Here is an 11,178-nt window from a genome sequence, read left to right as displayed (position 1 = left end):
AGCTGCGGCCTCTTAGCAAACCCTGCAGGCAAGCTGCCTATAAGTCAGAGCCCAAGGCGGGGAAACAAAGAGTTAACCAATATCCTGATGGGCTGGTGAGCTCATCAGAGCTGGGATATGCTCCACCGTTCATTAGACTCAACAGAGCCCAGTAGACAACATTCAGAGGGCTGCAGGGCTGAAGGCAAGCCTGGGTGAGGAGGGCAGGGTGCCCTGCTGCAGCCGTTCCATCTGTGCCACCGTTGGTGGTGGGCAGCCATCGTCCGCCCCCCCCCATGTAAGTAGGATGGATTTCCATGGGTTTGGTTCTGGGGTGGCAGATGCAGCGTAATAAGGGTGGGGGTCATCCTTTTGCTGAGCCCAAAAAGGGGTTCAGGAGTGCTCTTTGCTCATCAAGGCTCTGAGCACATCAGTGGGGCCAGCCAAACTCCGGGCGATGCTGAGAAGCTGCTCCCAAGGGATGCAGGAGGTTGGGCCCAATCCGGCTCCACCACACCAGCAAATGGACACTGGCTCCAGCTTGGCTTACATCCTGGATGTGGTGGGGCTTGGAGGAGGTGTACGATCCCCTGCCACCAAGCCTCGTTCCCCCAGCCCTGTTCTCAGAGCAGAGCCAGCCTGTCCACAGGGCCAGCACCAGCCATGGTGAAGTACAGGAAGGGCAGGAGGGAGGATGGGGCTGTAGGGTGCTTTGTGCTGACACACCTCCATCTCCTTCCAGAGAAGAGCCTGCTGAGCCCAACGGGATCTGTCCCTCTCTGTGCTGACCCATGGGAAGTGGAGCACCCTGAGCTCCCTGCTGCTTTTTCTGTGCGTCGGGGGATGCTCGGTGCAGCCAGACAGAAGCAGAGCTCAGCATGGTGAGTTGGCGCTCGGTCCCCCCAGGTCCCCTGTGTGACCCCCACCTGCCCCTCTGCTGGATGCTCCTCAGCCCCCCTGGCCATGGGGGTCTCGCACTGCTCACCGTCCTCATTTTGAGAGGGCCCTGGGGATGCTGGCTCACAGATATGCACCGCTCTCTGATTACTTTTGAACCTGATTGATAGATGCTGAATTAAATTTGGCTGAGGCATGGCATCTTGACAAGTTTCTGCTAAGAGCTCGCATGTACCTGTCCACGCAGCCTCCTTCCCCAACCACCCCACCATCCCACATGGACTCTCCGGAGCATCTGGTCCCTTGTCCCTGCAAAGAGTGGGACAACTGTGGTCCCACGATTGTCCCTTGGGGGGTCCTGTAGAGAGGGCACAGCCAAGAGTCAGACTGAGGCACCCCAGGACATAGGAAAAGCCATGCCCCAAAAATGTCCTTGGCTGGGCTGGGGATGCTCTGCTGTTCTCGGAGGGAACAGGGGCAGCAGTTAGGTATTGAGATAAGAGCAGTGTGTAAGAAGCTCCTGAAGAATCAGAGCTGTTTCCCCATGGGAAAAGGAGATGGACAGGCTGGGGACTTGTGGGACTAGATGCAGCCTTAGCATGTCCCTGGGTCTTCCAAGGGGCTCAGTCCATATCTGCAGGTTGGCTGTGGCACCCCAGGTCCTGGCTGCTCATCTGCTGCTCTCAGACTTGGAGGTGTCACAAGGATTTTTGGCCTCTGTGGCAAAAGACAGAGCAGACAGAGCAGAGAGCTGCTCCTGTGTGAACACAGAGATGGGCAGGAAAATTAAATCACTTGTAGCCAGATTTATTGGGGTCCTCAGCAAATGGGATTCTCAAACATCAGCGTGCAAAGCACTGGGAGAGCAAAAAGGGAGAAAGCATCACTCCTCCTTCTGTCAGGGATGGAGAAAGACCCCGGTATGAGCATTGCTTGCAGGAGCTGGGGCAGCAGTAGCCAGCCATGATATCTGAGATGTGCTCTGGAGGCATTTGCAAGGCAGCAAATGGTCATCTGCAGATGCTCTCCTTACAACAATAATTATTCAAAATGTGGGAGAAACCTGATAGCATTATCCTGCTGGGCTGCTCAGTACGAGCATCACGCATCTTCCAATGTGAGCACATCTGGGATGAATTAGGGATGGAGTATGGGCAGAGCAGGAGCTGAAATCACATTAGCTCTCCCAAGAGCTGCAGACACATGCAGAGCTTGCAACCAAACTCCTGGCCACGTGTAGAGAGTGAAATCTTTCTTGAGCAAACAGAAGGGAACTACACAGCACCTCATGCAAAGTGCTATAAAAATGATCAGCATCTGAAAATTGTGGTGAGAGGAATGGTTATGCCAGAAAATAAAAGGGAAAAACAAATCCAGACTAGTGCAAATGTAAGCCTGGAGGGAAGAGCAAGGTTTCTGCAGGAGCCCACCATTATATCTCTGCAAAGTGGAGAGGAAGGTGCTCTGCAGGGCTCAGTGTATCCCAATGGTAAGCAGGGCATCGATGAGTAGGAGCTGGGAGCTGGGCACAGTGCTGGGGCTGCAGGCAAGGACCTGGGCAGCACAACAGGGCTGAGTGAATTAAAATCATACAGTGGCTTGAACATAAAAACTCTCCACAATGGATGCTAGAATAAGAGAAAGACAAGAAATGCCATGACTGTGAAGGAGGAAATCTTGGGAGTCACCAGAGGCCATAGCAGATCAGGATGGCAGGATGAGTGCCCTGCTCTGCCCCACCTCTCCTGGTTTGAAAGAGTAGGGGAGAGCTGCAGATGGGAGGGATACAAGCACCGAGCTCTGCTTTTATTTTTTGTTTGTTGGTCCAATTTTTGCAAATCTTAAATGGCACAAAATATGTCAGTGCCACCAGGTCTGCATTTCTGCAGCAGTGCTTGAGTGTTTCAGTAGTGGGAGTAAACAGAAAAAACTACATCAGAATAAACCACAAACCTGGGAAAGGAACATGGGTGAAAGGAAGAAGGGAGGTGTCAGCACCCTGGGGTGGGCACAGGGCCCAGCACAGCCCAGCTAGGGATTACCTGCTGTAATGGCCCAGGTAGGGATCATTAGGACCTCAGCTCTGGAGCAGTTTTGTGGCTGTGCGTGCCTGCACCGATGTGGTGCAAGCCTTAGCATAAAGCAGCAGCAGCAAAAAATAGGCTGGAGGCACCAGGCTCTGGACTCATCTCCTCTGCACCTCACCATAGCAAAGCAGGGTGCAAACCTGCAAACCCAGTGTGATAGCACTCGTGGTGCACGTGTTCCTGGGAGCGAGCTCTCAGACTGCTGTGCCTGAGGGCCTGGGCAGGGTTTTGGATGAACTGCTCTGGATGAGCATCGGGCTCACAGCCTGCACCGTGCTTAGAGCTGAGCTCAGCATGCCCAGCCCTGCAGCACGCTGGACCCTGCGGGCCTCCCTGCCAGCTCCACGTCCTGCTTTCCCCTGCTCCGATGAAACGGTGGTTAACATAATGCACTGCATTTCCCATTTATCATAATGATTTCCCCATGCTAAAGTCATGCTGTTTCTGGGAAAATGCATTTCCTCCTCAAGTAGGTGAAAATCTAATGCAGGGGCAGGGCTCCTGAGAGAGCCGCAGGGCTGACCCCAGCACTGCAAAGCACAGCACAGCGTTTGGCATGAGCTGAGATTCCTCCTGCAGCCTTCCCAGACCCACCCCTGCTGTGGGCTGTTTCCCCTTCCCCCAAGCCAGTTCAGGCTGCCCAGGGGCCACCCATGGCCTTGGGCACCTCCAGAGATGGGGCATCCACAGCTCTGGGCAGCAGTGCCAGGACCTCATCACCTCTGGGTAAAGAAGCTCTAAGGAAGGGACCTGCCCTAGGGCAGGTGTTAAGGTTAGGGGTGGGGAGGGCAGTGGGAGTCCCACAACAGGCAGGCAGCCCTCCTCCCTGCAGGATCCAGTCGCCTGTCCTTAAATGTGCTGCTCATATAGGTGTGGTGCTCTTCTCTCCCTGCAGCACAGCACCAAGCTTTCTCCAATCTTTAACTTGGCCAAGGGCATGCACTCATTGATGACTAGATGGACAGCACTCAGTCCATCCTCCAGCACCAGTCCTCTGCTCCTTTTTCTTCTGTCCACCCTAGGTCTCCTCCTCAGATCCCGCTGTCATGGAAAATCCCCCCCAGAGCCCTAATGGGAGCCTGAAGTCCCCCCCTTCCAAGGAGCTGCTGACCAGCAACACGGCCAGCACGCTGTGCATCAGCTCCCGCAGCGAGTCTGTCTGGACCAATACCTCCAGGAGCAAGTGGGACATCTACCACAAGCCCATCATCGTCATGTCCGTCGGAGCTGCCATCTTCCTCTTCGGAACAGTCATTACCACCTTGTCGTGCTTTGAAATCAAGAACAGGAATGTGTACAAAATGTGTGGCCCCGCGTTCCTGTCCATGGGACTGATGCTCCTTGTCTGCGGCCTCGTCTGGATCCCCATCATCCGCAAGAAGCAGAAGCAGAGGCAGAAGTCACACTTCCTGCAGAGCCTCAGGTCCTTCTTCTTCAACCGCTGAGCACCTCCCAGGAAGGCCCCCACCCCACTCCTCGTGTTAGCCATAAAAAGAAGCATTCTCGTGTACTCTCCTAGAGGAATTCATCCCAGTCCCTTCCCTATAAGACAGGACATGCTGTACCATCCCCAGCATGAAAGTGAACTTCGTATTTTGCCCAGGAAACCTCAGAAAAAAAGAGATAAGGACTTGATGGTGAGCCCAGTGCCCCGCATCACCTCACCATGCAATGGCCAACCCAACACATGCTGTGCAATGGCCAACCCCACATGTGCCATGCAATGGCCAAACCAACACAGGAAGGGGAAAGCAGAGCTTCTGGCAGCCTCCGTCAGCAGCTTTTGTAGGGCACAGCAGTGGAGAGGAGCCAACCTACCACGGTGTGTGTAAAGCTGCTGTGAGCACTGGACTTCACGTCTGGAAAATGGGATGTCCAAGGAGGTATCTCCAGAGTTACAGAGAGGGGCAGCAGGACAGTGTGGTCCCGGATCCCTTCACAGCAGAGACCACCAGGATGGGCAACACATGTCACCAAAGCTTGGGAAGATCAGACGTGGGGTCCATGGCTGGGAATTCCTCAGCGCAGATCTGCTATGGCAGCTGAGCAGAATGGCTGTGGGCCGGAGCTCACTCTGTGCTCAGGGTGCAGCACTCACACAGCTTCGCCTGAAATGAAAATTCCCAGTCTGAAAAACCACTCTTTCTGGACAACAAAACCTGGGTTAATATAATTGGGCACATGATATTCTGCCTCTAATTCTGAGTGGGACTCTGATTTTTCAGATCCAGCTCACCTCCCACAGCATCCCACCTGGGAAGACCTCAGCCCAGCGAGCTGTGGCTGAGTGCCTGGAGCCCCATGCAGGTGAGAACCCAGCTCCAGGGCTGGGCAGGACATGGTTTGATGCTGATCAGAGGCAGAAAAGGGGCACAGGAGAGGAGACCCCACCTGCACCTCCATGCAGCATTTCCACCCCCTCCCATGGATCACCCCCTTAAAGCAGTGGGACATTCCTGGGAATGAAGACAGACTGGTAAAGGCTGGTAAAGAGCTGCTGTAGCAGCTCTGCAACACCCTGCTCTGCATTAGGACAGTGGACATCAGCACAGAACAACTTCCTGTTGATTTGGATGCCACATCCCTCAGGAACTGCCACCACAGACATGCTGGGAGCTCCGGATAACACCAGAAGACCCACTGAAAGCAGAGATTGGTCTGCAGATATGGCCCAAAGAGCCCACAGCTCAAAGCCTCATGATGCTCCCCCTGGGATGGGAGTAAGGTTGGCGGTATGTTGGCTCCCCTGTATGATGGGGAGCAGCAGAGGCAGCTTCTGGCCTGCAGCTAGCACGAGATGCACGTGCTCGAGGAACACATCCTGCTGACCCAGCTTGGCTGTGCCCCGAGTTGTGTTTCCATGCAGTGCACACGTGTCCCCCGCTGGTGCCAGCTGGTGAACGGGTTGTTGGAGGTGCGTGGTCTGGCAGCAGACCCAGCAAACCTCCTCCTGCTCCTCAGTCATTCATCCCTCTGAGCTGTGCTCTGCTGTTATTTTCGGTGCTGGCTTGGCACCACGCTAGTTCTCTATTGATTCAGCTGCAGTGGGCACAGGCTCACCCCAAGCTTCTGCCCAAGGATGAATGCAGCCAGAAAAGCAGGTGAGCAGCAGGGCTGGCATGGAAGAAATCACAGAGCAGTATGAGGGACGGGGACACAGAGTGGGGTCCTGTACTGCACATCTTATAACCAAGGAAACAACTGGTGAAGTATCAATGGGATAAGGAGTCACTGAGATCAGAAATGTAACAGGATTCCATGCTGGTTATTTGTAACAAGAATATTTGATTTAATTAAAGCAGAAATATCTCAAGGGTTTCACCTTGCTGCTGTTGTGCTTCGTGCCTGCTGCAGGAGGGGAGCTGGCTGTCCCTGGGGTGTGACAGGAGGCAGACCAGGAGGGCTGAGGCCATGGGTTGGCCTGGGGCTCTGTGCTGGGGTCTGCCCAGGGACCCACCCAGGACCCTGCATGCGAAGGTGGCACAACTTCTTGTCAGCAGGGGATGAAGACTGCACAGATGAAGGTTAGGGCAACAGCCCAGGCAGGGGTCAGCAGAGCTTGGGTCTGCTTGTCTGAGCTGTAGGGGTCAGAGAGGTAAGTAGTAATTGAAGGCAGAGCTGGATTATCAGGCTGAAGCTGAAGGTGTAGACAGAAGCCCAGCAGGAGGGTGGGAACACTCCACTGTATGAGTGATCAATGCCTGAGTGATACCCAGAGGCTGGGTGGGATCTGCATTTATGTGTGCAGTGCAAATCAGTCCCAGCAGTGGGAAATGTTGTTCACAAAGGCTTCACTGGAAGCTGACACCAAGTGCGAGCCCTGACACAGCCCAGCCAACATCACAGGGCCTCTGAGGAGAGAAATCTTGTCTCTGTGCTGCGCCATGGGATCAGAGAACCTCTGTGTCACACTGCCTTGGGAGGCTGCAGGGATGGGAATTGCCTCTGGGTTCAAAGCAGGGTTAGGACAGCAGATTCCTAAAGGGATGATAAAAAGAAGGGGGCATCCAGCACCGTGTTAGACGGCCATCCCCAGGGCACCTCCTCCTGTCACTGCTGGGGCAGCACACAGCTGAGGCACCCTAGGTCTGCACACACAGTTCTGGTGCCTTCGGGCTGTTCCCACGTATGCACAAAGCACAGCTTTGCTGCTCTCTGTGCTCATCTCTTCTCCCCCTGCAGCCTGTTTGAATCCCGCTGGGATGCTTCAGATCAGAATAAAGAAACCAGACACATGTTGTGAAGAAAATACTGGATCAGGCAACAACAGCAGTCCTGACCAACTCTCATTAAAGCTAGGTCCAATGTGATCTGCTTCCATGCTCTATAAAAATAACAGGAAACCCGTTATGAAATTCACTACGTCTGCAGAACAGTTTGGAGGGGGAATGTTCCCCAGTGTGTCTGGGTGACCCCAGCGCTGTGAGCCTGGAGCTGGTGGGACGCTCCCCAAGGTGCTCCCCTCTTAGCACCCTGCAGGGCAGCATCCTACTGGGTTGAGCTGTCATCTCCCAGAAAATCCCCCCATAAAAACCCCAAATCTTTCCTATTTCAGTCCACAGCAGCGTGAATACAAACCAAATTTCACCCACACATGGCAGAGCCCATCAGTCCAGGCATTGGCTCAGTGCAGCAGAGGATTCCGTGCCATGCAGACCTATCACGTGTGTGCCCCCAGCAGCAGCAGCAGTTGGGATTTTTCCTCTTTTTATCTGAGTTTCCATAACTCAGCCTGAACGACAGCAAACACCCCGTGGGCACGGCTCACCATTAGCTGTGGTCAGACACGTGGGGCACAGAGCCAGGAGAGGAGGGGCCTTTGAAGGGGGCGGGGTCAATGGAATGGGCGTGGCTCTGAGAAATGGGAGGGGCTTGTGGTTGTGGGCGTGGTCTGTTGTGTGAGCGGGCGGGGCTTCGTGCTCCCCCGGGGCAGGCAGTGCTGTGGCTGTGCTGGACTGCAGGGCTCCGCAGAGGCTGATGGAGAAATTCAGCTCCTCCATCCTCGCCCCATCCCATCCCATAGGTAACAGTGCCCCACAGAAGGCCCCGAGGGTCTGTGGGGGGCACCGTGCAGCTCTGCCCTGCAAGCAGGTGGGAAGTGGCAATAGAAAACTATTTCCTGAAGAAACTGGGATGGAGAGACTCAGTCAGCGGGAGCCAGGGCTGTGGGTGCATGCTTTTGTGGTCCATGGAGCAGTCTGTGCTCTCCGTGCCCATGGAAAAGAGCTTGGCTTGTGCCAGAAGGTTTTCCCCTCTTCTGTTCCTCTCCTCTCACCTCCTGTGCAGAATTGGCCAGTGTCACTGATGCTGGGCAAAGTCCTTGGAGGTTTCGCCCAGGTTTGGCTGCAGCCCAGCCACTGCCTGCCTTTTGGGTGCAAGGAAATGTTTTATTAGAAAGTGCTTTCATTTCCTTTGCTATAAAGCTGAGCACAGGTATGGGAAGGACAAATGTTTGCAGAGGTGAAGAGAGCTCGGAAAGTCCCTGCTGGGTGCAGACAGAAAAACCACGGTCAGCCCCCCAAGGCTGTAAAAGTAGGAAGCAGGGTGAGACATGAGAACTTGAGTCTGGAAACCGTCCCTGCAGCTGCTCTCAGTGCAGGTTCAGGTCTGAGCCAGCTCTCACCTGCTGAACCCACTACAAGGCTTTGCCCTGGGGAAAGCAGCCACTCCGTGCCCTGTTTTAAGGATTTGCCTCCCGACTTTGCAGTTAAATAAATATTGACTGACACCTGCTAGCCCAAGATTTTGTCAGAGTGCTTCCATTCATCTGCTCACGTTCCAGCTGCGCCCAGCTCATGTGTAACTGAGGGACGTGCACTCATTGTTCCCTTTGGAGAACTGGTTCACTCTTGCTGCATACTTCTGCAAACCTGTACAGGGCCACCTCCGGGAGCATGCTCTGCTAACATCATCCTTCCAAGTGCAGCAGAACTGGGCTAGAAAAAGGCAGAAGAGGTAGGCAGTGGTCTCTGCTTGATTTTATTTATTTGTTTTTCAATATCTTGGGGAATGAAATGCAGATGTCTGCAGTTTTCTTAGCTGATAATTGGAGGTGAATGAACTTCTGGAAACCTCTGGGTTCCTTCCCAGCCTGGGGGAGTGATTTTATTTCGTGTGTCGCGTTTCCGTGAGCGCTATCGCAGGCAGATCGCTGCTCTCATGCACTGGTAGAACTCAGCACCACGGAGCTGCACCCAGATGAGAACATTTCCCACAGGGCAAATCCCAGATGGGCTTCTAGCATCCAACAAAGTGCCATGCAACATCAAACCTGGGGGAAAACAGGAAGCTGCCATTGCCAGCTTGGTTTCTTGCTCTAACTTCCATGAAACGCAGCCCAAAAGAACTCTTTCTGGCCTGATGGGATCGAGGTGGCACAGCTTTTCAATGCATGGGGCTGGGCAGGCCAGGGCTGACTCCAGCTCTTTACATCAGTCCCACCTCCACCTGAGCTGTTTGCTTTGGAGGATGCAATGCACGGTGTCCCACCTGGCTGATGTCTGTGGGCATCAGAGACTGGAGAAAGTCAGGCTAGAAGGGGCAGAGAAGTCTTGGTGCATTAAGAGGGATGATGAAAACTGCTTAATAGAATATGGAAGGGCTCTCTGAAACCCAGGGAACAGAAGAAAATGACCTTGGATGAAAAATGAATAGATAGATAAGTAGGCAAATGAAAGGGGAGCTGGATGTTTCTGTGGGAAAGGAAGACAAAGCAAAAATCCCAGTCTTCAGAAAGTAACAGGGCTCAGTCTCATCAGTAAAACTGTGACCAGTATCTCCAGCAGCATCAACACTAGCCCTCCAGCGTGTTCATGCAAATGCAGTGGAACAAAGGAGTTAAGGGCCACAAACCACCTCCATCCATCTCCACTGTCACTGTAGTCCATTGAAAGAAGACCACAGAAAAGGATTCCTGTTAGGGGGTGATCAGGTCCTGCAAGCTGCTGTGCTCCAGCCCACTGCTGACAGGTCCTGGGATGACAAACAGCAGCTCCTCCCCAAGGCCTTGGAAGAGCAGAATGCACAAAGAAGAGATCAGTTATTCATTTGCATATTCAAAAGCCTTCATTGTTCTGAGATGTGGGGAGGAAAAAATTTTCTGCCTGCAGAGCTGTGATTTTGGGATGGAGCAGCTCACACTGCCATTAGCACAATGCTGCCTACAGTACCTACATGCAGCAGCCTGGGTAAGGGGGGAGAGGCTGATGGGGACGTGCTCTGTGGTGCACGTAGGTGTGGCAGGCAGGAGCCCAGTGGCTTTTAGCACCTATGCAGCAAACATGGTGCCCAACTCCAGCCATCAGCCATCACCCTGTCCCCAGTGCCAGCCTTGCTCTTGCCCTGAGGCGGTGCAGCTCAGCATGCAGATACCACAGCAGGTGGCTGTCGGCCTACAGAGGCCACCTCTGGCCAGGGGCTCCCAGAGGCTTCCATCACCCCCAGATTGCTCTTTTTGCCATCATGTGCTGACTGGAGAGGAAGGATGTCCCCAGCATCACACGGCAACTGGGGAGCAGAGAGCATCAGCCCGGCATCCCACCAAGCTGCTCATGGACAAGCTCTGGGAAGTCCCACCTTCTGTAGTGATTCACCACTGACCTGACAGTTCCCATTCTAGGGATGGGCGATGGCACGGGCTGTGCGATTTCTGGCTTTCCAGCAAGACCTGCTTTTGGGAGGGGTTGCAAGGGAGGTGCATTTTGACACTCCAGAAAAAGTCCCGTGTCTCAGTTTCCTAATAAAGAAAGGGAAGCCCCGTGCCCTGCTGTGGAAGAAGCAGAGGCAGCGACGGCGGGGCCATGAAATGGTTAAAGCAGTGTCGTGCTGCCTCCCGATTGTTCTGCAAGGTGTGTTGTGACATTTGTACTTCCTCCTGCCACAGGCGGGGAGGGATGCTGGCGCTGGGGCTGCAGCATGGCCCTGCGTGCATTGGCTGGGCGCTGTGGTGGGGTGCTGCTGCTGGCCCTGCTGTGCGACGTGCTGGGGCTGGTCCTGCTCCTCGTGGGGCTGCTCGCTTCTCTCAGCTACTGGGACTTCTTTATTTACTTGGGAGCGCTGCTGCTTGCCTTCAGTCTTCTCTTCTGGGTCTTCTGGTACACGTTCAACATCGAGATCCCCTATAGGGAGCTGGGTTTTAATTGACCCTCAGCGCTGAAATGGGAACTTACATTTGGAGGAGCTATCTCACCAGCTGGGAAGCTGCAGAGCATCGTTC

The 11,178-nt window shown here is 54.1% G+C and overlaps 1 protein-coding gene across 1 annotated transcript; it reads left to right on the top strand.

The window, feature by feature from the left end:
• Window positions 1-214: 214 nt before the first annotated feature.
• PIRT (phosphoinositide interacting regulator of transient receptor potential channels) lies at window positions 215-4,408 on the top strand. Its single transcript, XM_042883950.1, has 3 exons — window positions 215-277; window positions 722-860; window positions 3,986-4,408. Exons 2-3 carry the CDS (start codon window positions 858-860, stop codon window positions 4,406-4,408), a joined length of 426 nt encoding a protein of 141 aa, XP_042739884.1. The 5' UTR covers window positions 215-277; window positions 722-857.
• Window positions 4,409-11,178: the final 6,770 nt, after the last annotated feature.

The sequence above is a fragment of the Lagopus leucura genome, unplaced genomic scaffold, assembly GCF_019238085.1.
Source record: "Lagopus leucura isolate 7727_CA_CO unplaced genomic scaffold, USGS_WTPT01 Super-Scaffold_100040, whole genome shotgun sequence".
In the NCBI taxonomy this organism is placed as follows: Eukaryota; Metazoa; Chordata; class Aves; order Galliformes; family Phasianidae; genus Lagopus; species Lagopus leucura.
This window is presented reverse-complemented; position numbering and strand designations above follow the sequence as displayed.